General features: G+C 53.5%; 1 protein-coding gene across 1 annotated transcript in view; it reads right to left on the bottom strand.

Moving 5' to 3' along the window:
* Positions 1 to 769: 769 nt before the first annotated feature.
* The window catches only part of LOC116956883 (cAMP-dependent protein kinase type I-beta regulatory subunit-like), a 110,028-nt gene continuing 83,160 nt past the window's right edge, over positions 770 to 27,637 (bottom strand). Inside the window, exons 9-11 of the mRNA XM_032978750.2 lie at positions 20,734 to 20,815; positions 18,643 to 18,842; positions 770 to 7,242 (exon numbers count right to left, since the gene is read on the bottom strand). Coding sequence (XP_032834641.1) covers positions 18,670 to 18,842; positions 20,734 to 20,815 — 255 coding nt within the window. The 3' untranslated portion in view covers positions 770 to 7,242; positions 18,643 to 18,669. The remainder of the gene's footprint in view (positions 7,243 to 18,642; positions 18,843 to 20,733; positions 20,816 to 27,637) is intronic.

Consider the following 27,637-nt stretch of genomic DNA (forward strand, 5'->3'; position numbering starts at 1 on the left):
AGCCACCACATGCCGAAACAGCTTTTGTTTGGCCGGATCGAGGGGGCTAAACGGGCGCAGCACGGGCTAGAGAAGAGATGGAGTGATGTGGTACAGGAGGACGTGGAGCAGAGTGGACTTGCCGATGACTGGTACCAGCGATGTCAAGATCGGCCTCTGTGGAGGAGGCTCGTGACGGACGCTACTGGGCAGTTGGAGGCAGTCGCCCTCCAACAACAACGGAGGGCGGAGAAGCGACGCTCACAACGAGCGGAGTGCCGGGTGGCTAAAGCACAGCAGGTTGGCACAGTAGGGGGCACAGGTGGTGCATCAGCCAGTCATCTCAGTCAGTCAACCTGTGGCACTTGGGTCTGCCCCGTGACCTCCTGCCAGCGGGCGTTCGACACTTCACGTGGCCTCAAAGTGCACATGGCCTGGCACAAGCGTCGTGGTGACGTCACCGCCACTTAGTGGCGAATGGCGGTTTTTGTTGGAGGAGGAGATGGTGGAGGTGGATGAGGACGTGGATGAGAAGGTGGTGTTTGGGAGGGGAGGGGTGTGTTTGGGAGGGGGGGGGGGTATTTGGGAGGAAGGGTGTTTGGGAGGGGGGGTTAGGGAAGGGGGGCGTGTTTGGGAGGGGGGGTTTTGGCAGGGGGGGGGTGTTGGGGGGGGGGGTTGCGTCTTACTTTCCGGTACATCACGTTTATCTGGAGCATACCCGAGTGGCCATTTCAAAGACAACAAGAAACAACATTCCCATTGAAACTTTTTTTTTGGGGGGGGGGGAGGGTTGTTTGTTTACATTTTGTTTATTTTCGCTGAAGCAGCAATAACTTAAAATCAACCACCACGTGACCACAACGATGGATCAAGCCGAGAGAGAGAAAAACACGACACCCAATTAACTCATTAATTAGGCTATTAAATAAAAAGGCGGAATTCACACCGCAGTCTTCAATCACCGTCACACAACGCACGCAAATCGAGGTTACGCACGCGCACACACACACACGCGCGCGCGCACAGGTACAGTACAAAGAATCCCCTCCACCCAGGATAGTCTCTTAGCCTGCGGCAGCCAAGTGCGGCACTGGTAGAGGGCACCCGTTGAGGACTGACACGGAGCTCATCCAATGGGGGTGGTGTTGGCCAGAACCATGTGGCTCCCCCCGCGACCACCTTTGTCTCTCCTCCAGTGCCGATGTTTGCACCACCGCACGAGGTACTCGCGCGCGGCTCACTGGGGCAGATTCGACCGAGTCGGAGGGACCCCCGATAACCACCTACCACTGACGTTAGCCGTGGCCAGGAGTCGAACTTAGCTGACCACGGAGCACACGTCTAAGCGAGGGGTGGTGTGGCAGGGTGGGGGGGGGAAACCACGGCACGCCCGGCCGTCTTTGTCTCCCCAATGCTGACGTGGCACGCTCGCGATTAACAACTGGGTGCTTACAATGGCTCGACCCATCGCTATTGTAATTTGCATGGGGGTCGGTAAAATAACAACCACTTTGTGGGAGATTAACAGCGGTTGCCAAGCGAGAATAGTCTCTGGCTCTGGCCCAAGAAATGTGGAATGTCGACGACTGCAGTAGATCCGAAGCAGGCGCTCCTGTTGCCCACACCCAGTACCTCATTTACGGCTGAGTAGACCTAGGGGAGGCCCAAGACAGGTATAGACGCCACTTGGACACTGATTTTGTGCGCCGTGGTCGGGAATCGAACTCTGGGTGGTTGGGACCCCTTTAGCGCAGTGCGCAGACCACCGCGAGACAAAGATCCCCCGTGTAGCCTTAACAGACTGTCGGGGCAAGTGCTGTTAGCGAGCAACTATGAAGGCCGGCACGGTGCACGAAGGGGTGGGTGGCCAACACCACGCCCGGCCGCCTTTGTCTCCCCGAGTGGCAATGTTCACTACACATCGCACCAGGTACTCATTTGAGGGCTGAGTCGACCTAGGGGAGGCCCGGGACCCGTTCAGATAGTCGTCACCACTGGTGTTGGCCGTGAGCGGGAATCGAACTCGGGTCGCCGGGTTCATAGCGCAGCACGCTAACCACTACACCACCGCTCCCCTCACCAACACACACACGTGAAACTTACAGATACTGGATAAGGAACTGTACATCAAATGCATGCGCTATTCATTACAGACCACATTGAGTTGTCTACGCATTGACCAACACCACAGACCACAGCATGCACATCACCTATTGGCACAGAGCGAGTGGCGAGAATGATTGTACACACACGTGTACGGACACACACGTGTACGGACACACACACACACACGTGTACAGACACAACACGTGTACACACACACAAAAGTGTACAGCCACACACACACGTGTACAGCCACACACACACGTGTACAGACACACACACATGTACACCCACACACACATGTACACCCACACGTGTACAGCCACACACACGTGTACAGACACACAAACACGTGTACGGACACAAACTCACCTACAAAGATCCCCCGTATATCCTGTTTGGGGCAAGTGCTGTTAGCGAGCACCTACGAAAGCCGGCACGACAGACGAGGTGGGTGGCCAACACAACACCCGGTCGCCTTTGTCTCCCTCGTGGCGCTGTTTACACACCGCACCAGATATCCCCTTGAGGCTGAGTCGACCTAGGGGAGGTCCCAGAACCGGTTCGTCACCGGTGTTGGTGTCCGTGAGCGGGAATCGAACTGGGGCCGCCTGGTTTGCAACCACTGCTCCAACCCTCCCCGCTAACAGCACTTGCCCCAACAGTCTGAAGGCGATACGGGGGATCTTTGTCAATACACGCGCACACACACGCGCACATACACGCTTCCTAGAATAGACAGACGTCTACAGTCTTTTCCATACATGCATTGACATACACAAACAGACTTACATTCATACGCATACACACAAGACACATGCGCACATGCGCATCGCACCCTTGCACATTAAGACATACAAAGACAAAGATCCCCCGTGTAGCCTGTAACAAGACTGCTGGGGCAAGTGCCGTTAGCCGGCACCACGCCCGGCCCGCCTTTGCCTCCCCAGTGCGCGATGATGTTTACACATACCGCACCAGGTACTCATTTGAGGCCGTGAGCGGGAATCGAACTCGGGACGCCGGGTTCGTAGCGCAGCGTAGCGCTTAACCGCTCCCTGCACACACCCTTGACAAAATATATTTCAGAGGGACACATACAATGGACACACGAAACGTACACGTACAATTGCGCTCGGACACTCATACTCACACAGACAACCACCTACATAAGACATACACTAACAGACAAATAAATACAGACACAGACACGGTCGTGCGTACGCACTCATGTAGGTGCTCACACGTGTACTCCACGCGTGCTGCACGTGCACACGAGTGAACATTCAAATGCACGTACCCACGCAACGCACACACAAATGCGCAAACAGTATGCACACCCGAAGACGTACAACATACGCTGAGCGGACAGATTTGCACTACAACGGCTGTGTACATGTAAATTAATTGGTTTATGCAACGCCCCGCGTTCTCTATGAAACCTGGCAACAACGACAGCTGCGTCGCTGCTACTACCGATTGTCACTCCGTCAACATATGCACGAAATCTAAACCTTGGCCACGACAATTTGCAATCTATTTAAACCACAGTAAACCCACACCCGGCCGCCTTTGTCTCCCCCCCCCTCCTAGCACGCGACGTTGCAACAGGCGCTGCGAATTTACTACGTCGAGTGGACCTAGAGGAGACCCAGGCCAGTAATCACACGTGTCTCACCGCCTTTGTAATGTCCTCCCACAACCTACCATTGACCTGGTGTCACTGTTACAACTGGCACGAGCCACTTTACACTGTATGCTGAGTGGACTTAGAGGGCCAGGGAAAATAATTATGGATGCGGTGATGATGGGGCCGCAGGTCATAATGATTGTTCATGGTGGCAATGATTTACGGGCTCATGATGATGATGATCGGAGGGACTTGGCCGGGTATGCACAATTCGTTTCTTACGTAATTTTAAACATTCCACATTATCATAGACGAGACCCCGACGCACCAAGACAAAGATCCCTCTATGAAGGATGGCACGGTACACGAGGGGGGTGACCAACACCACGCCCGGCCGCCTTTGTTTCCCCAGAGCTGGTGTTTTAAGCACCGCACCAGGTACTCATTTGAGGCTGAGTCGACATAGGGGAGGCCCACTTGGTGTTGGCCGTGAGCGGGAATCGAACTCGGGACGACGGGTTCGTAGCGCAGCGTAGCGCTCACCGCTACACTACCGCTCCCCACGCACTCACACACACACACGCTCGTGACTCACGTGGCTTTGGAGATCCCTGGGGGGGGAGAGGGGGTTTGTGTTTTTTGTTATTTGGTGTTTTCCGTTTTTTTCCCTATCGTCCCCCAGTAACGCGGACAGCTTCATCCAAACACCGAGGCCCGAGCGTCTCAATGGAAAGTGCTTTTTGACAACTTAGTGAGGGAGCGGGGGAACACGAGAGACGAGACAAAGACTCTCCATGTTCGCCTTCGACAGACTGTTGGGGCAAGTGCTGTTAGCGAGTAGCACCTATGAAGGCCGGAACGGAACACGATGGTGGGTGGCCAGCCATAAGCCAGGTCCGCCTTTGTCTCCATCGTTTGAGATGTTTACTACACACCGCACCAGGTACTCATTTGAGGCTGAGTCGACCTAGCGGAGGCCCAGGACCGGTTGAGATAATCGTCACCGGTGTTGGCCGTGAGTGGGATTCGGGTCGCTGGGTTCATAGCGCAGCGCGCTAACCGCTATGCCACCGCTCCCCATACATACACATATACACACGTACTCACATATACATACAAGCATACCCACATACATTTAGACACATGCAGACGTAAACAAGCATATTCATAAATAAATATAAACACAATGATACATACCTGTCATAGATACACATACTTCCACGCACTCATACACCAAGATAAATACACCTACATATACACACACTCACATATACACACACTCACAAATACCCACCCACTCACAAATACACACACGCCTACACATACACACACTCACAAATACACACTCATAAATACACACACTCACAAATACACACACACTCACAAATACACACTCACAAACACACAGATACACGCTGGCAAATACATACATACTCACAAATACACATGCCTACACACACACTCACAAATACACACACACTCACAAATACACACACACTCTCAAATACACACACACACTCACAAATACACACTCACAAACACAGATACAGATACACGCTGGCAAATACATACACACTCACAAATACACACGCCTACACACACACTCACAAATACACACACACTCACAAATACACACACACTCTCAAATACACACACACACTCACAAATACACACTCACAAACACAGATACAGATACACGCTGGCAAATACATACACACTCACAAATACACACGCCTACACACACACTCACAAATACACACACACTCACAAATACACACACACTCACAAACACACACACACACTCACAAATACACACACACACAAATACGCACACACACTCACAAATACACAAACACCGATACAGATACACGCTGGGAAATACACACTTACAAATACACACACGCCTACACATACACACACTCACAAATACACTCACATACACACACTCAAAAATACACACACTGACACGTACACACACACGCACTCACACACTTTCACACGCGGTGACGCTGCGCTCCGTGGGGTCAGTGGCTGTGGGTGGCGGGGCGAGTGGAGGGGGACGGGTTCGCGTCGGGGTGAGGGTTACAGCGCCGTCACATCACCACAGGCGCACGGCAAGCAGAGACGTTGACCACGACGATGATGATGATGGCGATGGGTGCTGGAGTGAGTGAGGTTGGGGGGGGGGCGAGTGGAGGGGGTGGTGATTGGGGGGGGGGGTAAGCTGAGAGGTTTGAGCGACGGGAGGGGGTGCGAGATTTCGCTATGAAGTCATGGACGCCGCACGCACGTGTCCACTGCACGTGTCCACTGCACGTGTCCAATGCACGTGTCCACGCACGTGTCCAATGCACGTGCGCGTCAATACACGCACACACACGGGTGTGCGCTCTACAGACGGTGTGAAGGTGTTGGTGCTCGGTGTGACGGTGTTAGTGTGATGGGTGTTGGTGCTGGGTGTGGCGGTGTTAGTGCGATGGGTGTTGGTGCTGGGTGTGGCGGTGTTAGTGTGATGGGTGTTAGTGCTGGGTGTGACGGTGTTAGTGCGATGGGTGTTGGTGCTGGGTGTGGCGGTGTTAGTGCGATGGGTGTTGGTGCTCGGTGTGACGGTGTTAGTGTGATGGGTGTTGGTGCTGGGTGTGGCGGTGTTAGTGTGATGGGTGTTGGTGCTCGGTGTGACGGTGTTAGTGCGATGGGTGTTAGTGCTGGGTATGACGGTGTTAGTACTGGGTGTTGGTGCTGGGTGTGAGAGAGTGCTGGGTGTTGGTGCTGGGTGTGAGAGTGTGCTGAGTGTTGGTGCTGGGTGTTGGTGCTGGATCTTGGTGCTGGGTTTTAGTATTGGGTGTTGGTGCTGGGTGTTGGTGCTGGGTGTTGGTACTGGGTGTTAGTACAGGGTGTTGGTGCTGGGTGTGAGAATGTGCTGGGTGTTGGTGCTGGGTGTTAGTACTGGGTGTTGGTGTTGGGTGTTGGTACTGGGTGTTGGTACTGGGTGCGGGTACTGGGTGTTGGTGCTGGGTGTGAGAGTGTGCTGGGTGTTGGTGCTGGATCTTAGTGCTGGGTTTTAGTACTGGGTGTTGGTGCTGGTTGTTGGTGCTGGATGTTGGTGCTGGGTGTTGGTGCTGGGTGTTAGTACTGGGTGTTGGTGCTGGGTGTTGGTGCTGGGTGTGAGAATGTGCTGGGTGTTGGTGCTGGGTTTTAGTACTGGGTGTTGGTGCTGGGTGTTGGTGCTGGGTGTGAGAGTGTGCTGGATGTTGGCGCTGGGTGTTGGTGCTGGGTGTGAGAGTGTGCTGGGTGTTGGTGCTGGGTGTTGGTGCTGGGTGTGAGAGTGTGCTGGGTGTTGGTGCTGGGTGTTGGTGCTGGGTGTGAGAGTGTGCTGGGTGTTGGTGCTGGGTGTTGGTGCTGGGTGTGAGAGTGTGCTGGGTGTTGGTGCTGGGTGTTGGCGAGTTGGACACCATGCACGGGTGCTGTCTGAGCGAGCGCCAGGACACGAAACTCAAGATCCTCGACTCCGCCGCTCCACTGACACCGTCCTGTGACACACACACACACACAAAGGTCCCCCGTGTAGCCTTAGCAGACTGTTGGGGCAAGAGCCTAGCGAGCAGCACCTATGAAGCCCAGCACAGCACACGAGGGGGTGGGTGGCCAGCACCACGCCCGGCCGCCCTTTGTCTCGCCAGTGCTAGTGTTTTACACACCGCACCAGGTACTCATTTGAGGCTGAGTCGACCTAGGGGAGAACCACGGCCGGTCAAAATATTCACCACTGTTATTTGTCGTGAGCGGGAATCGAACTCAGGTCGCCCAGGTACGCATCAACGCACGCGTTAACACAAACACAGCCTCCGTTCACCACTGAGTAACGGTGGACATCACAGCAGCGCTTATGCCAGGCTAGGTGCACACTGAGGCCATGTGAAGACCCAGGTGTTATTACCACAACCAGTCACAACCACAATATATGCAATCATCATTACACTCACAATAAACCACATCATCATCACACTATCACCATAACCATCATGATCATAATCACCATGATCGCAATCATCATTGTAGTTATTATGGTGACCACAATCGCCACCATCATCACCATCATCCTCCCTATCATCATCATCCAGGTGCTGACACTTGCCGCAGCTGCCGTCTTTTGACTGCGAGGGCTGGGGTAAGGCCAGCAGCAGCGGCAGTGGTGGTTGTTGTTGATTGGTGGTGGTGGTAGTTGGTGGTAGTTGGTAGTGGTAGCTGGTGATGGTTGTTGTTGTTGGTTGGTGGTGGTTGGTAGTTGGTGGTAGTTGACGGTGGTTGTTATTGGTTAGTGGTTGTTGGTGATTTTTGGTTGGTGGTGGTTGTTGTTGCAGGGGTTTTTGGTTGGTGGTAGTGGTTGTTTTTGGCTGTTGATGGTGGTGGTGGTTTTTGATTGTTGTTGGCTGGTGGTGCTTGGCAGTGGTGGGGTGTTGGGGCGAGGGAGCGGGCGAGGTTGCAAGCCACATCTTCTTCTCATTTTGCATTTCGATATGAAAGGAGCTGCACCTGAGTGAAGCAGAGAGAGAGAGGGGAGTGGTGGTGGGGGTTGTCCGGGGCCCGTAAGCCGCGGTGGAATGCGCGATCACTCGGCGGTTAATGCGACAAAGATGCAGCACCGTGGATCCGTGGCCCACGGATTGCTCCCCGCGCCATGCCGCACGCGGGGAGCCTCAAAGAGCCGTCGCTGGATTCACGCTCAATGTCATATATAAGCAGAAAGAGTTAAGGTATCGCGATGGCAAATTATTTTTTTTGTTCGTGTTACTATTTTTATTTTAGCAGGTAAGGTCCAATGTGCTATATGTAGCAATTTCTTTCAGGAGCGAACTGGCTACTCACGAATGATAGTTCACGGAAGAGGCTTATCATGGTCGTGTGGAAATTTACGGCAGTCAAATACTCTAAACGCGACGCCGATTCTAAACGTGGAGGGGAAAAGCAACCGGAGGACCCGCAGAAAAATCCACGCGACCACGGGGAGAGAGACACCGCAGACCCCAAATGTACAGCAGGCGTCAGGGTCGGGATCAAACCATCGGCCTCCTGTAGACCAGCCGAGGGAGTTCACATCTCTTGACTGTCACTACTGACTACAGTGCTGCTCCTGTCTGTGTGGGGGGACGCTTCCGCGGCGGTGGGGTTAGTGGTGAGCACCACGCTGGGGTTTGCGATCCAGAAGGTTGTAGTGGTTCGATTGCGTCTCCTGGCACAGCGGCAACTGCGCATATCTATGTTGAGCTTCTTCCGCACCGTACGTAGCCAGCCGTGCTAATCGGAGGTGCGGGTGAAGGACAACAAACCAAACGCAAAAAAGCAGTCCTAAAGAAATTCGTTTTCAATCGAGATAATTTCTACGTTTGAACGCTCCAGTTCCACCCCCCCTCCCCTCCTCCTCCCCTCCCCTCGACGAATGCCACTGTCCACCCCGCTGTGTCCACTGGCAGGTCGCGTGGGGTGGGGTGGGGTGCTCCCACCTCTTCCAAGACGTCTGTGCTTGACCAGCGTGGAAGAAGATTAGGAGGCGTGAAATTGCCTCCGAGAAGGGGCTCCTTGAGAGCTCCCTCCTCTAGCGGAAGGGGACCCCCCCCCACCCTTTCAGCTCCAGCAGTGATGCGAGCTCGAGCGATTGCAGGGGCTGCGCCTTGAGATTTTGTACGCATGCTGAACTTCTTTCGCGCCGTACGTAGCCAACCGTGCCCATCGGAGGTGGACCGGCTTGGCTACGGCGTTGGTTGGAGAGTTTCAGGGTCAGTGCAATTTCACAAATTTGCCATGACCTATCAACTGCTAGATGAATGCCCCCTCCCCCACCACCCGCCCTCCCCCCGCCCCCTCATCTATCAAAAGTCCTGCTAAGCCACAATCCACCCGGCGGCTCCTGCACCGGGGGATCTGATCTCGGCGGTCGCTGCGTCTCCTGGTGAGGACGCCTCCCCCGCCGCCTCTCCATTGTGCGTTCCACCGCGAATTCCCCTCGCTCAGCGCGGACAGACGGCTCGAGGCGCGTGCTCTTAGCGAGCGCCTAGTAGGGTCAGCACGACACACGAGTGAGCGGTGTGGGGGGGGGGGGGGCGGGGTGGGCAGGTGGGGGCGGCGCGGGGAGCGGTGGCGAAGCGGTTAGCGCGCTGCGCTCCGAATCCGGTGACCCGAGTTCAATTGCCGCTCACGGCCACTAACACCGGTGACGATTATGTGAACCGGTCCTGGGGCCTTCTCCCTTGGGTCAGTCGCGCAGCGAGGAAATGAGACTGGCGTCGTGTGACGACCAATCGCCGGGCAGATCGACGTTTAAAGGTAACCAAATCATCAATAACACTGCCTTAGAAAACACACACAAGTCTATAACACTGCGACGTTTTGGCCAATGTTGGTTTTTCTACAATCGGTTTTCTATGAATTATTAAAAAAAAAAAAACCCGCAACCCAGTGCCCGGATAATCTTCAGATCACTGCCATCCATCTCGTACAACCCCTCGATTCGGCGTAAATATTCACCACCCCCCCCCCTCTGTAAACGTTTCATCCGTTGCCGCATCCCCGCATCCAACGTCGATGACTTGGTGCGGACGGATCTGTCGCGCGGTGTTTTGCAGCCGCGGCCCCGGCACGCGCCGCAGCTGCTCTGCGTCGTCGGCTCGTGTCAAAGCGGACCCCTCGCTGCGGAGAGCGGAACGTTTGGGTCTGAGCGGGCCCTCACCTGGCTTCAATAAAGGCTGCTCCGCCTGTCTGCCTGCCTGTCTGCTTGCCTGTCTGTCTGCTTGCCTGTCTGTCTGTCCGGCTGTCTGCCTGCCTGTCTGTCTGTCTGCTTGCCTGTCTGTCTGTCCGGCTGTCTGCCTGCCTGTCTGCCTGTCTGCCTGCTTGCCTGTCTGTCTCCCTGTCTGTCTCCCTGCCTGCCTGTCTGCTGCGTGATGCCGCTGACCACAGGTGCAACAGGCGCTGTTTATTTTCGGCCGAGTCCACCTAGGGAGTGCCCCTGGGGATGCGTTCAGACTGCTGCGGCGGGGGGGGGGGGGGGCGCGGGGCGCGGAGAGGGCGAGGGTCAGGGGATTGGGGGTGCAGGGGGGGGGCCGGGAGGATCGAGGGCGGCATCGCGACCAGGAATCCAACCGGTGTGTGCGCCAGGTCCTTGGTGTGGCAGGTGCGCCGCTACCAGATACCGCCGACATTGCCTGCCCGTCTTATACCCCGCGTCTTCGCCGACGGCCTTCGAGCCCTGTGGTGGCAATTCCACATTGCTATGGTGACAGGCACCAGTCTCTGCTCACAACACGGGGGGGGGGCCGGGGGGGGTCGTCAACCTGCGGGGCTCTCTTTTTTAAAGGGCCGCTGCCTCGTGACGTCATCGAAATATCGAGTGGTTTTCATTTTTGACCGAATTTGAAGAAGAAAAAAAAAATAATAAACGGCTCTTCTTGATATTTAGAACCCCCCGGCGACTTGCCACACATTGGCAATCAGTGTGTGGACTACAGGATTCTATGAGGACGACGACGGCGACGATGATTAAGGGATTTGGTCAACCTCAGGCCAGGATTTGAACCCGCAAGCCTTCTGAGTGCGCGAGTCACACGCTATAACCACTGCATCAGCCAGGCGGGTACACGGTGGAGCGGTTAGCGCACTGCGCCATGAATTCGCCGATCCGAGTTCGATTCCCGCCCATGGCCTTAATCAGCGGCGACCGATATCTAGTACCGCCTCCACCAATCCGCACTGACCAGTGTGGTGAAGTATGGTCAAACAACCCATGACGATGATAGCGGCACGGAAAGGACTTCATCTGGCAAAGGAGCCGTGAAACATTATTAAATTGTTCAAACACATTGTACCAGGTATAGTTCTGAGCTATATAGTTTTTTTCACCAGCGACCTGGCCACAGATGATAGCTCAATGAAGTGGCTTAGCACGCGGGCATTTATAGCAGCCAAATACTCTGAACGCACGTTGTTGATTCTAAATGTGGGAGGACCCGGAGAATAATCCACCTGACCACAGGGAAAGATACATCGCAAACTCCAAATATACAACTGGCGTCAGAGTCGGCATCGAAACCACGACCTCCTGTATACCAGGCGAGGTAGTTAACATCTCGAGAAGTTTTGAACCTTCCCGTCAGCAGTGTCAGGTGCTGTTAAACAAATACCGATAGATGCCAGATGTTACGGGCGAGTCCAGACCATCACCACCAGCACTGTTCTGGGCAACGACCGAAGCTCATAAGAAAGTTTCTTTTTGGGATAAACCAACCTCCACCCGACACAGCCAATGAGTAAGGTTTGTCACGGCAATGTGAGTTTTCTCTCCAACACAACCGGTGGTGCGGAAGTAGTAACTAATTGCCACGTTTTGTTCCACGTCACAAACCTAATTGGCCCTGTCCGGTGGAGGTGGGTTTACGCGAACCTAAGACAACAAAAAAACCTCATTACAAATAATATTGGTCGCAAAAGCCTACCACACCTTAAACTGACCAACGCTCAATTCAGCCGGGTCTGTCCTGCTTGCCAACCCATAAGATACCACGATGACCAGATGTTAACCACCTCGCTCGGTATACAGGAGGGCGTGGGTTCAATCCCCAACCTGACGCCTGCTGCTGCATATTTGGAGTTGACATGTTCACTCTCCCCGTGATCGCGTGGATTTTTTTTCACCGAGTCCTCCGGTTTTTCCTTCTCACGTATAGAATCAACATCGCGCATTTAGAGTATATGGCTGCTATAAATGTCCACGTTAAAATCCACTTCATTGAGCTATCCTTTGTGATAGCCAGGTCGCTTTTGACAAAGAGCTACATAGCTCAGTGGGACTTACCTGGCAAAATAAAAAAATACGTCTGCACCCGACACACGACATCCAGAATATCTCTCACTACGGCTGTGGCTACGACTCACGTGCCACCTACTCGAGACTATCGGTGACCTGGAAAAGCATCAATTGAGCCGTGACCACAATCCATCACACACTGTGGTGAAGCATTACGGTTTGTAAAACCATTAATATTACATCTTTGTACTAACCCCAAGTGTTGCTCGCTAGCGAGCACCTATTAAGGACGGTAGGGCACACAAGGCGGTGTGTGGCTGGGTGGCCAGCACCTCGATCGGCCGGCTCTGTCTCCCCAAGCGGCGACGTTTACACATCGCACCGGCTACGCATTTGAAGCCGAGTCGATCTAGGGGAGGCCCAGAACCGGTTCACATAATGCGCACCCACCGGCTTTGGTGGTGGCCGCGTGTGGGAATCGAACTCCCAGGGGCGCTGCACACACACGTGCGACATACGGTGCGCGTGCGTGCGTGCGGACACGTACGTGCGGACACGTACGTGCTTATGCGCGTGCGTGCGCACACGTGCGACATACGGTGCGCGTGCGTGCGTGCGGACACGTACGTGCGGACACGTACGTGCTTATGCGCGTGCGTGCGCACACGTGCGACATACGGTGCGCGTGTGTGCGTGCACGTACGTGCTTGTGTGCGTGCGTGCGCACGTACTTGCGCGTGCGTGCGCCGCGCGCTTTGGAAGTTTGGACAAACATAATAATCCTCTCCCAAACGGCTTGGGCCTCTGCTGCTGCTGCTGTCAGAGATCCCTATTCTCGTTAGCGGAGGCCACCGCCTGTTGATGGATCTGATTGATGAGCAGATCCTAATTTTGTTGGCGCGTGGCAGAGGGCGAGTCTCCCGGCTCTCGCTCCGTCTCGCAGCGAGGACCGCCCGGTTCTCGGAGGACCCTCTCGCGCGTCTAAACATAGGCCCACACTGATGGATTGATTGGTCTGGGGAGCGTGCGTCCATCTGTGCGTTTGTTTGTGTCCCCGTGCGTGCGTGAGTGTGCGTCGTGCAGGCCTTAATAGGTGCTCGCCAATGGAATTTTCCCCAGCGGTCTTCTCTGAGGGTGAAACGGTGGGAGGCGGGGGGAGGAAAGAATTTGTGTTGGTGTGTGAGCAACTGTGTGGATAGGTATGTGTGTGTTGATGTCTTTGTGTTTGTGTTGTTGGTGTGTATGTGTGTGTGTTGATGTCTTTGTGTTTGTGTTGTTGGTGTGTATGTGTTTGTTGATGTCTTTGTGTTTGTGTTGTTGGTATGTGTTTGTTGATGTGTTTGTGTTGGTGTGTATGTGTGTGTTTTTGTGTTTGTGTTGTTGGTGTGTATGTGTGTGTTGATGTCTTTGTGTTTGTGTTGTTGGTGTGTATGTGTGTATTGATGCCTTTATTTGTGTTCTGTGTTTGTGTGTATGTGTGTGTATTGATGTCTTTATTTGTGTTCTGTATTTATGTTTGTGTTGGGTGTGTATGTGTGTGCATTGATGTCTTGATTTGTGTTCTGTATTTATGTTTGTGTTGGGTGTGTATGTGTGTATTGATGTCTTTATTGTGTTCTGTATTTATGTTTGTGTTGGTGTGTATGTGTGTGTAATGATGTCTTTAGCAGTTAGTGCGCTGTGTTACGAATCCGACGCCCTGAGTTCGATTCCCGCTTACGACCAACAGCAGTCACGATTATCTTAACTGGTCCTGGGCATTTCCTAGGTCGGCTCAGACTCAAATGAATACCTGGTGTGCTGTGTAAACATCGCCACTAGGGTGTTGGCCACCCACCCCCTCGTGTGTCGTGCCGGCTTTCATAGGTGCTCGCTAACAGCACTTTCCCCAACAGTTCAACAAGGCTATATTGGGGATTTCTTTCTTTGTATTGATGTCTGTGGATAGTGAGCGGTAGTGTAACGGTTAGCGCAGTGCACTAATCACAACAAATATTGCAGTAATCAGCAATACCAATATCATAATCATTACGACCGTCATTATCACAATCATTGCAGTTACTGTCACAATCACTCCCATTAAAATCATCATCAATACCATCACTACCATCACAACCACGATCACCATGATGAACATCATTGTCATCATCATTCAGGTCATCAACACCACCACCATCATCGTCATTAACACCATCACCACCACCACCAACATCTTCATCAGTGCCATTCCAATCATTATCGCCAACACCGCCATCACCACCACCACCACTAAGCAGCAAGGAGGGACAATGCCTGAATGGCTTTTATTCCCCCAGGTGTGATCCCATTGAGATTCGTGACCTCTTTCACGAGCCTCACTTTGGCGCGAGCAGAGCCCATACAGATTCACTGCCTCCTTCACAGGCACCGCCATGGGTGTGGAGCCCATAGAGATTCACGGCCATGGGGGTGGCAAGGATGCGGCGAGTTTATTGAGATTCATTATCTCGACACTTCTTTTGTGGTCACTGAGCCCGGGGGGGGGGGGGGGGGGGGCGGGAGGGGGTGGTGGGGGCCTTGGACCCAGGACGGGCGACTGACCACACCGCGCGGTAACGGCACCACGCGGCGTCGCTGTCGCTCCCTTCCTCCTGCCATATCGCCACAGCTTTGACAGGGTTAGTTGACCACGTGACCTTCGAGTGCCGCCCGTACCTCCCCCCCCCCCCCCCCCCGTTGCAGACTCCGCACACAGGGTCATCGCCCTTCAAGGACGGCGGTCCTCATCGCATCCTCACACTGGACGGACGCCTTCCCCCCAATCCCCTGACCGCTTCCATTTCCAACCCCTGACGACCTTCCCTCCTCCGCCCATTGGACCTCCGTTGGCCTGACGACGGCCGTAGCCGCTCTCGCCTGCCCGTCGCAGAGCTCCACACGGTTCGGCTTCGGCGGCCGCCCCGGGTCAACGATCGCTCGGCGGCAAGCCGCCTGCCGCTTCAGGGTGGACGCTGCGGGTGCCCGTGACGTCACCCGCGAGAGGGTAGCCCGCCGCACGTGCCGGGCCCGTTGGTGGCGGGGTCCAAAATCTTTCACCGCGTTCGAAAATGACACCCGCGGGTTACCCAACTGGGCAGACGCACGGCAATCATCGCCCCCCCCCCCAACCCCACCCCTACAGGCTGACTCATGGCCCCAGGTTACTGGTTCCAATACGATTCTACCCCGGTCTCTCAACCTCTCAGAGCCTGGTGAAAACAAAACAAACGAAGTAACCGCCCGCGTCTTTAAAAAAAAACGCTCTCCTGCCGCACACAATTCTCAGATTTCAAAATAGTGGGTTTTTTGGGGGGGTTAGATCGGGTAAATATAAAAGTGTGTCGTTAAAACCCGCCACCACCCAACACACCCAACTAGTAAGGGTTGTCACGTTTTAACGGCACATTTAGATATTTACGCGATCTAACCCAAACATAAACCTCTATTATGGATGATACTGGTCGCGAAAGCCTACGTGTTAAACATTCTCAGCTTCCGAGTTGTTAACCCCCCACGCCCGCGGCGCCATCCAGCCGCGGAGGGGGGGGGGGGGGATGGGCAAGGTTGCAATGATGGAGGAAGGAAGGAGGAAATGGGGAAGCAGTGATTACATTGAGCGGGAATAGTCGTCTCACCTGGGCCGAGGTGGGCTGTGGGGCTTCACGTAAAGGTGGAATCCCGCTCCTACAAAGCCGCAAAGTAATCTCCCGCGCAATTCGGTTGCACTGGCAGCCCTCCCCGTCTCCCGTTTACCACAGCCCCTGAGCCAGTGGTGGACATTCCAAATTTCCTGTGGCAGGAGTGAGTCACTCCGTAAGAAGCCCACTGTTGACTTCCTCACAAACTGGTACTGGTTGTATCGACTCAACCCATCACCCCGACGGATGATGGGAGTTGAACTCGCGAACTTTCTGATGTGCGGGCCGCTCGCTCTGCCGCTGAGCCACCCTGCCGGTTTGACGACTCTACTCCGACTACACTTCCCAAAAACTGTTTCCTCTCCCATAATGCATCAGGCGACTTCCTTGGTGGCAGGCGTTTAATATTTCGCCTTATTTACTTTTGTTATTCACGTGGGTTCGCGTATCCCCGTCATCCGTCTGTTGAGGTGTCGTTGGCTGCTCAGGGTCTGTTAAGGGGTAGAGCAACGACTGCTCGTGCGTCATTTCGCATCTCTTCTCGCGTCAAATTTCAAACCTTTAAAGGCCCCACAGTGGAAAACGTCATCGTTATCAACAAGTCGGCCAACCTCTCTGCCCTCTCCCTCTCTCTGCTCTGCAGAAGGGCCATTGCCCGAAACATCAGCCTGATGTTTCCAGCCGATGCCTTCTGAACACTTTCCGATTCCGCAGCTCCATCCCCACATTGTGGTGCCCTCTGCGCCTTTGGTAATCCATCTCCCCAGGAGACCGGCGGCACAAGGGGGGAAGACGTGAGTCCAGACAGATGGTGGGAGAACTGTCAGGGCATTGCGGTGGTGGTTGTGGTGGTGGTTCTGGTGGCGGTTGTGGTGGTTGTGGTGGTGGTTGTGGTGGTGGTTGTGGTTTTGCCCACTATAACATCTCCACCTTCATCCTGATTCCTGTTTCTCTGCTTGTACGACAACATCGATGAAAAACTAAAACTAAACTATTTACAATTTTACCAGGTAAGGCCCACTGAGCTATACAGCTCTTTTTCAGAAGGGACATGGCCACAAACGATAGCTCAACGAAGTGGCTTATCACGTGGACATTTATAGCAGCCAAATACTCTTAACAAGTATTATTATTATTATCCCATGTTGACCATTGTGAACCCGACTGCGAGAGGCACGGACATCCCCCCCCCCCACACTGCCCGCCTGATGGGTGGTGGGCGAGGCTCTGATGGGAAGGGGAGTTCCAAACGAGAATTTGTTGCATAGAATGTTGCCCGCCGTCCTAGTCGCCCTATAAAAAGAGCCTCTCGGCTCGATGGGCTTCGCTTGGGAAATGCACTCCTCATTCCGACGCCGATGCAAAGGGTACCGGCGTCCTGGAGCTGCGACACCAAGGAGATGTAGTAAGGAGATGGCCGGGCAGCTCCACCGAGCTCGCTCGAGAGAGAGAGAGAGAGAGATTTCCACTCTGTCCGTCGCTGCAGCAACTCGCCAGCGTGCGGGCGCGCTGAAATTCACCGCCACTGGGACCTGGATGTGAGTCCCAGTGAGATCCGTGACCACCCCCCCACACCGCCCCCCCACCGCCCCCCGCTCACGTGACCTCAGCACGACCCCCATTGAGATTCATTGCCACCCGCGGTGACGGCAAAGCTGTGAGTCCGTTGAGATTCACATTTAGAAACATGCAATGAGATTATTTTGATTATTTTGCTACTATAAATGTCCCAATGATTGGCCAATTTGTTTGAGCTATAATTTGTGGCCAGGTTGCTTTTGAAAAATAAGTTAGTATCTCAGTGGGCTTTGCCTGGTAGGATGGGGATGTTAGCAAGGACCATGAAAGAACTACCATTCCACTTCAACCACAGAGGCTGCCATTGTCACCATCACCATAACCACCACCTCAGCCAACGCCACCATCACCATAGCCACCACCTCAATCAATGCCACCATCACCACCACCACAATCACAACCACCACCCACCACCTCAAGCAAACATGACCATCACCGCCCCCGCTATCACCACTATCACCGCCATCTCAACCAACGCCACCATCACCACCACCACTTAAACTAAGTTTTCTTGTGGTTGTTGTTGTTGTTTGACTTGCATCCCACTGGGATTTTTTGCACACAGCGTTGGTGTACGGTGCTATTTCAGGAATATGTTGATGTTTTTTTCCTGGATTTTCTGTTTGCACAGTCAACACATAGCCACTTTAAGATTATTATTTTTCTTGTTTTTGTTTTTTGTTTGTTGTGGTTGCACCCGATTCAAGAGCCGAATGGCTCACAGGGCTATACCAAAATAAATAAACTGAAAAAACTGAAACCATCATCACCACTATCACCATCGCCACCATCATCACCACTATCACCATCGCCACCATCATCACCACTATCACCATCGCCACCATCATCACCACTATCACCATCGCCACCACCGCCTCCGCCATCCCCACCGCGTGGCGTACCTGCGGGCGTATATCCGCGGGCGCACGTCAGACGGAGATGGACACGAAGCTGTTGTATCTCTGGATGTTGCGCTTGAGGATGTCGGAGCAGGGCCCCAGGACGCGCTCGAACCGCGGCCGGTCCAGCTTGACGCACTTGAGCGGCCCGCGGGCCACCACGGTGGCGGCGCGCGGACGGTCCAGCATGAGCGCAATCTCCCCTGGGGGGGTGGGGTGGGGGGGTGGGGGGGGGGGCACGGGCACGGTCAGCGCGCGAGTTCGTTTAGCCGGGTGAGAGGGAGAGGGGGAGTGATAGAGGGAGAGAGCCAGTGGATGAAATGCAATCGCAACGAGAGAGCACAGAAAAACACGGAAATATAAAATTGTAGGAGGAACAACAAAGTTGTAGGTGAGGGGACGAGTGAGAGGGAGAGTGAGGGGACAGGTGAGAGGGTGAGTGAGGGGACAGGTGAGAGGGAGAGTGAGGGGACAGGTGAGAGGGAGAGTGAGAGAACAGGTGAGAGGGAGAGTGAGGGGACAGGTGAGAGGGAGAGTGAGGGGACAGGTGAGAGGGTGAGTGAAAGAACAGGTGAGAGGGAGAGTGAGGGGACAGGTGAGAGGGTGAGTGAGGGGACAGGTGAGAGGGAGAGTGAGGGGACAGGTGATAGGGAGAGTGAGGGGAAGGTGAGAGGGAGAGTGAGTGGACAGGTGAGAGGGTGAGTGAGGGGACAGGTGAGAGGGAGAGTGAGTTGACAGGTGAGAGGGTGAGGGACCAGGTGAGGGGGAGAGTCAGGGAACAGGTGAGAGGGAGAGTGAGGGGACAGGTAAGAGGGAGAGTGAGTTGACAGGTGAGAGGGAGAGTGAGTTGACAGGTGAGAGGGTGAGTGAGGGGACGGGTGAGAGGGAGAGTGAGGAGACAGTTGAGGGGGTGAGTGAGGAGACAGATGAGAGGGAGAGTGAGGGGACAGGTGAGAGGGAGAGTGAGGGGACAGGTGAGAGGGAGAGTGAGGGGACAGGTGATAGGGAGAGTGAGGGGACAGGTGAGAGGGAGAGTGAGGGGACAGGTGATAGGGAGAGTGAGGGGACAGGTGAGAGGGAGAGTGAGTGGACAGGTGAGAGGGTGAGTGAGGGGACAGGTGAGAGGGAGAGTGAGGGGACAAGTGAGAGGGGGAGTGAGGGGACAGGTGAGAGTGAGAGTGAGGGGACAGGTGAGAGGGTGAGTGAGGGGACAGGTGAGAGGGTGAGTGAGGAGACGGGTGAGAGGGTGAGTGAGAGGACAGGTGAGAGGGTGAGTGAGGGGACAGGTGAGAGGGTGAGTGAGTTGACAGGTGAGAGGGAGAGTGAGAGGACAGGTGAGAGGGTGAGTGAGGGGACAGGTGAGAGGGTGAGTGAGGGGACAGGAGAGAGGGAGAGTGAGGGGGCAGGGTAGGTGGCGGGTGAAAGGGTGGGTGAGGGGAGAGCTGGCACATTTACACGTGAGTACGTGTTTGTATGTGTGTGTGTGAACATGTGGGTCCGTGCAGAAGTGCGTGTGTGGGTACTTGTGAGTGTGTGTAGGTGTATGTGTGCGATAGTGTAGCGGTTAGCGCGCTGCGCTATGAACCTGGCGACCCGGGTTCGATTCTCGCTCACGGGCAACACCAGTGACGATTATCTGAACCGGTCCTGGGACTCCCCTAGGGCGTCTCAGTCTCAAATGAGTACCTGGTGCGGTGTGTAAACATTGCCACTAGGGAGACAAAGGCGGTCGAGGCGTGGTGCTGGCCACCCACCCCCTCGTGTACCGTTCCGGCCTTCATAGGTGCTCGCTAACAGCACTTGTCCCTACAGTCTGTTAAGGCTACACGGGGGATCTTTGTTTGATCTTTGTGTGCGCCTGTGTGCCCGTACATGTGAGCATGTGTATGTGCGTGTGCACGTGTGTGTGTGTGCACGTGTGTGTGTGTGTGTGCACGTGTGTGTGTGTGTGCACGTGTGTGTGTGTGTGCACGCGTGTGTGTGTGTGTGCACGTGTGTGTGTGCACGCGTGTGTGTTAGTGTGTGTGCACGTGTGTGTGCACGCGTATGTGTGTGTGTGTGCACGTGTGTGTGTGTGTGCACGTGTGCGTTTACCGAAGTAGTCGGAGGGACCCAAGCGCCCGACTTCCACGAACTCCTCCCTCTCAGAGCGACGCTGAAGGACAGCGGCTGTGCCCTGAGCACACAACAACAACAACATCATCATCACCATCATCGTCACCCCATATCATCATCATCATCAAATCTTCACCACGATCACAGCATCACATCACTATCATCACATTATCACGATTAGCCACGAAGTGGTGGTGACGTCACCACGATGCTTGTGCCAGGCTAGGTACACCTTGAGGCCACGTGAAGTGAGGAACGCTTGCTGACAGGTCACGGGATAGACCCAGGTGTTATGGGTTCACTTACTGAGATGACTTACAGATGCATCACCTGTGCTCCCCACTGTGACACATACTCAAACAAAGACAAAGAACCCCCGTATCGCCTTAAACGGACTGTTTGGGCAAGTGCTGTTTGCAAGTAGCACCTATGAAGGCCGGCACGGCACACGTACGAAGGAGGGGGTGGGTGGCCAACACTACGCACGCACACAGAAACACACAGACACTTACACGCACACAGACACTCACACACAGACACACAGACACTTACACTTACACGCACACATACACACAGACACTTACACGCACACAGACACACAGACACTTACACGCACACAGACACGCACACAGACACTTACACGCACACAGACACACAGACACTTACACGCACACAGACACTTACACGCACACAGACACACAGGCACTTACACGCACTTCCTGCCGCCCTGCTCCATTGCTCAAACACAATCCCGGCGCAAATTAACCAGATGAAAGCCTACCAATTGAAATTCCAATTAATACCCCTACCCCCCCATCAACCATCAAACAGCGCCCCCCCACCTCGACCCTCCCCACTCCGACTCGCGCCCAACTTTTATTGGCAGCGGTTGGGCGTTGAGAGGAGGTCCGGTGTAGGAGGCGGTAGGAATTAAAATAGCGCCGTGGTTTGAGTGACCGGAATAGCAGCGCCATCAACTCACCTCCAACCACCACCCACCACCATCATCAGCATCACCATCACAATGGGGGGGCCTTTGATGTGGCGAGATGAAGGGTGGATGGGTGTGGGTGGGGCGGGCGATTGCAGTGGGGTTGGGGACATTGCGTGCGCGCGAGTTTCTGTTTTTTTTGTTGAGCACGTGGGCCCTTTCCAGTGTCGGGTCTAGAGCGTGCATGGCAACCCCGTTTCGACCACGCACTGCGAGACGGGAGCTCGATTCCTGATCACGGTCACCGACAACACCGGTGACGATTAATCCGCACCGGTCCTGGGCCTCCCCAAGGTCGACTCAGCCTCAAATTAGTACCCGGTGTAGTAAACATCGCCACTAGGGAGACAGAGGCGGCCGGGCGTGGTTGCTGGCCACCCACCCCCTCGTGTGCCGTGCCGGCCTTCATAGGTGCTTTTCGCCAACAGCACTTGTCCCAAAAATTCTGTTGAGGCTACACGGGGGACCTTTGCCTTATGAGACCCAGCAATATTCTTGTTGCATAAACTGCAAACACAACGGCCGTTGACGACTGCAGCACGCACCATGCCAAAAGCCGTCCATAAATTATGAAACACCGAGATATTTTTTTTTCCGAGTATCGCATGAAAACATTTTTAAGCGTTGGGGGGGGGGGGGGGGGTGAAGAACACTTTTCAATTAATCGCTGCCAGAAATATAAGAGACGAAGCGGTGTGGAAGGCAGCACTCCAACGTACCTCGACGGTACGGCCGTCCAAGTGCCGAATGCAGACTTCGCGGATTTTCAACGCGGCGCACTAAAGAGCTCACCGACTTCCCCCCACCCCCCCACCCCCCCTCCTGCCATCGCCGTCTTTGACAACCCACCGCCCATCCCTCTGGCCCCACCGCCCCATCGCACCCATCGCACCCATCGCACCCATCGCCACCCATCGCCACCCATCGCACCCATCGCCACCCATCGCACCCATCGCCACCCATCGCACCCATCGCCACCCATCGCACCCATCGCACCCATCGCACCCATCGCACCCATCGCACCCATCGCCACCCATCGCCACCCATCGCACCCATCGCACCCATCGCACCCATCGCACCCATCGCCACCCATCGCACCCATCGCACCCATCGCACCCATCGCACCCATCGCACCCATCGCACCCGCTCGTCGTCAACCGCTCGTCGTCAACCGCTCGCTGTCTCGCGTCCATCGTCGCTGACTTCAGCGCAACCGTCGCAACCACCGCGCGCCCGCCATCCCTCTCATCGCCTCATCTCACCTCACCACACCGTCTACGCACCTTCAAATTGAAACTCGTTTCTTTAGAACTGCTTTCACGACGTCCCCCCACACACCACCCCCCCCCCCCGGGTTTGCATCGCTGGTGGCAACACACTGGGCGAAAGTAGTTCAACGTACATACGTACTGTATGTGCAATGTCAAATTGATAATTCTCTGCTCAGCGCCTTGCTCAGGGCGCCATATAAATCAAATGAAGATACGGTGCCAATGCGAATGCATTACTTCGGGGGAGGTGAGTGGTGGTGCTGTCGTCGGGCGCGCAGAACCCGGAGGAGACCTGGCGTTGAGATTCACGGCCGAGTTGGGGTGGAGGGGATGGCCACCAACACTTGCAGTGAGAGTGGGGCCGGTGTGGTGTTGGCCAAAGCGGCGCAAGTGGTAGCACGCGCCTGAGTTCGATTCCTGATGCGGGAACCTCTCTCTGTGGAGTTTGTGTGTGTGTGTCCCCCCACCATTTTTCTGCACGAGTTTGCTCCAGGTTCTCCGGTTTTACTCCCATAACGAAACAAAAAAAAACATACAAACGTAGGTACAATGTAACCAGCAGTGGGCCAAGTAATATCCCAATGACGAAAAATGTACCCTTCAAATGAATCTGCTTTGGGTTACACACGCGTGGCAACGTCGAAACCTTGGCAGGCCCCTCCGTGAAAAAAGAGCCTTGACACTCGGTGAGACTGTCCCAGAGAGAGAATCGTTAATGATAAAATAATAATAATAATTGCGAATGTAATGAACCAGAGAGCCGTACAGCGCAACCGCGAGAAAACCAACGCAGAAGTCTCACCATCATCATCTAAGTTCACGACAGTGACGATGATGACGATTGCGAGGACGGTGATAATTATGGCGGCGCTAATCTGCACGATCGTGATGACGTCGATCATAACAACGTCGACGACGATGACCACGACGATGGAACTTTATCTTATAGTTTTGACAAGAGCGGATACAGTGCTCAAACTTGAAAACATAATAAAAAATATAGTACAGAAACTGAAGGGTGAAAACACATCACACGCACATTACACACACACACACGTCCTTGAGTGCAGAGTCGTGTTTGTATCAACACAAGGCTTCACGGTTGCCTCACAGCGGAATCAACGCTGAGCTCTGTTTTGACCTCAGATCCAAAATATACAGCGGCTGTGGCCTGAGTGTTGTGTGTGTGTATGTATGTGTCTTTGTGCGTGTGCCATTGTCTTTGTAGTGGCAGCGCAGTGGTCAGCGCACTGCGCGACGAACCCGCCAACTCGACTTTGGTTCCTGCCCACGGTCAACATCGGTGAACCCGTCGTGGGCCTCCCCTAGGTTGACTCAGCCTCAAATAAGTGCCTGGTGCGGCATGCAAACATCAGCACCCGGGCAGTCAATGGTGGCCGGCCGTGGTGCTGGCCACCCACCCCCCTCGTGTGCCTTGCTGGCCTTCATAGGTGCTACTCGCTAACAGCACTTGCCCCTACAGGCTATATGGGTGATCTTTGTCTTTTTTTCTTCTTTGGTTCTTTCGGTAAAGTCACGTAGAATGAGAATAACATAATAAAATAACACAATAAAATTCTCACGACGTTTCGGCCACAACGCAAGCGGCCGTCATCAGGTGAAAGGTACAGACCTGTCGGGACGACAGAGCTTCAAACGAAACAAAAAAAAACGTACCTTTCACCTGAAGACGGCCGCTTGCGTTGTGGCTGAAACGTCGTGAGAATTTTATTGTGTTATTTTATTATGTTATTCTCATTCTACGTGACTTTACCGAAAGAACCAAAGAAGATGAATCCTTTGTCTTTTGTTTCTGATTATGTCTGTGCGTGGATGTGTGTGTCAATGTGGATATGTGTGTGTGTATGTATGTTTTATTGTGTGAGCATCTGTGTGCTTGTCGGTGTGTGTAAGTGTGCGTCTGTGTTAAGGTCCACACAGCATCACTCCCGGCCCACTTTGTCTCCCCAGTGCTGATAGTTACATAATGCACCAGGTACTCATAGAAGGCTGAGTCGACCTAGTGCAGGCCCAGGATTGGCTCAGGCATCGCTGGGTTCATGGCGCAGTATGCCTCACTCCACATACATGCAAAGACAAAGATCCCCCATATAGCCTTCACAAATTATTGGGGCAAATGCTGTTAGTGAGCACCTATAAAAGGAACAGCATGCATGGGGCTGGGTGGCCAGCACCACTTCCCGGCCGCCTTTGTCTCCCTAGTCGCGATGTTTACACACTGCACTAGGTACTCATTTAACACTGAGTCGACCTAGAGGAGGCCCAGGACAGGTTCAGATAATCGTGACTGGTGTTCGCCGTGAACGGGAATCGAACTCGGGTCACCGAGTTCGTAGTGCGGCGCGCTAATTGCTACACTACCGCTCCCCTGACACTCCGGTACACACCGACACACACTCAGGTACACACACGCACACACAGGTACAGTGAGGGAAAAAAGTATTTGATCCCCTGCTGATTTTGTATGTTTGCCCACTGACGAAGAAATTATCAGTCTATAATTTTAATGGTAGGTTTATTTGAACAGGAGAGACAGAGTAACAACAAGAAAATCCAGAAAACGCATGTCAAAAATGTTATAAATTGATTTGCATTTTAATGAGGGAAATAAGTATTTGACCCCCTCTCAATCAGAAAGATTTCTGGCTCCCAGGTGTCTTTTATACAGGTAACGACCCGAGATTAGGAGCACACTCTTAAAGGGAGTGCTCCTAATCTCAGCTTGTTACCTGTATAAAAGACACCTGTCCACAGAAACAATAAATCAATCAGATTCCAAACTCTCCACCATGGCCAAGACCAAAGAGCTCTCCAAGGATGTCAGGGACAAGATTGTAGATCTACACATGGCTGAAATGGGCTACAAGACCATTGCCAAGCAGCTTGGTGAGAAGGTGACAACAGTTGGTGCGATTATTCACAAATGGAAGAAACACAAAATAACTGTCAATCTCCCTCGGCCTGGTGCTCCATGCAAGATCTCACCTCGTGGAGTTGCAATGATCATGAGAACGGTGAGGAATCAGCCCAGAACTACACGGGAGGATCTTGTCAATGATCTCAAGGCAGCTGAGACCATAGTCACCAAGAAAACAATTGGTAACGCTACACCGTGAAGGACTGAAATCCTGCAGCGCCCGCAAGATCCCCCTGCTCAAGAAAGCACACATACATGCCCGTCTGAAGTTTGCCAATGAACATTGAATGATTCAGAGGACAACTGGGTGAAAGTGTTGTGGTCAGATGAGATCAAAATGGAGCTCTTTGGCATCAACTCAACTCGCCGTGTTTGGAGGAGGAATGCTGCCTATGACCCCAAGAACACCATCCCCACCGTCAAACATGGAGGTGGAAACATTATGCTTTGGGGGTGTTTTTCTGCTAAGGATACAGGACTACTTCACCGCATCAAAGGGACGATGGACAGGGCCATGTACCGTCAAATCTTGGGTGAGAACCTCCTTCTCTCAGCCAGGGCATTGAAAATGGGTCATGGATGGGTATTCCAGCATGACAATGACCCAAAACACACGGCCAAGGCAACAAAGAAGTGGCTCAAGAAGAAGCACATTAAGGTTCTGGAGTGGCCTAGCCAGTCTCCAGACCTTAATCCCATAGAAAATCTGTGGAGGGAGCTGAAGGTTCGAGTTGCCAAACGTCAGCCTTGAAACCTTAATGACTTGGAGAAGATCTGCAAAGAGGAGTGGGACAAAATCCCTCTTGAGATGTGTGCAAACCTGGTGGCCAACTACAAGAAACTTCTGACCTCTGTGATTGCCAACAAGGGTATTGCCACCAAGTACTAAGTCATGTTTTGCAGAGGGGTCAAATACTTATTTCCCTCATTAAAATGCAAATCAATTCATAACATTTTTGACATGCGTTTTTCTGGCTTTTGTTGTTGTTATTCTGTCTCTCACTGTTCAAATAAACCTACCATTAAAATTATAGACTGATCATTTATTTGTCAGTGGGCAAACGTACAAAATCAGCAGGGGATCAAATACTTTTTTCCCTCACTGTACATACACACACACACACAGGTACATACACACACAGGTACACACCGACACACGCACACACAGGTACATACATACACAGGTACACACCGACACACACTGATTCACAGGTACACACATGCACACACAGGTACATACACGCACACACAGGTACATACACGCAGGTACACACCGACACACACTGATTCACAGGTACACAAACGCACACACAGGTACATACACACAGGTACACACCGACACACACCGATTCACAGGTACACACATGCACACACAGGTGCATACAAGCACACGCAGGTACATACACACAGGTACACACCGACACACACTGATGCACAGGTACACAAACGCACACACAGGTACATACACACAGGTACACACCGACATACTGATTCACAGGTACACACATGCACACACACGTACATACACGCACACACAGGTACATACACACACAGATACACACCGACACACACTGATTCACAGGTACACACACGCACACACAGGTACACACACGCACACACAGGTACATACACACACATGTACACACCGACACACACTGATTCACAGGTACACACAGGTACACA

The sequence above is a fragment of the Petromyzon marinus genome, chromosome 3 (assembly GCF_048934315.1).
Source record: "Petromyzon marinus isolate PM22_M1 ecotype Great Lakes invasive population chromosome 3, UKy_Petmar_22M1.pri1.0, whole genome shotgun sequence".
Taxonomy (NCBI): Eukaryota; Metazoa; Chordata; class Hyperoartia; order Petromyzontiformes; family Petromyzontidae; genus Petromyzon; species Petromyzon marinus.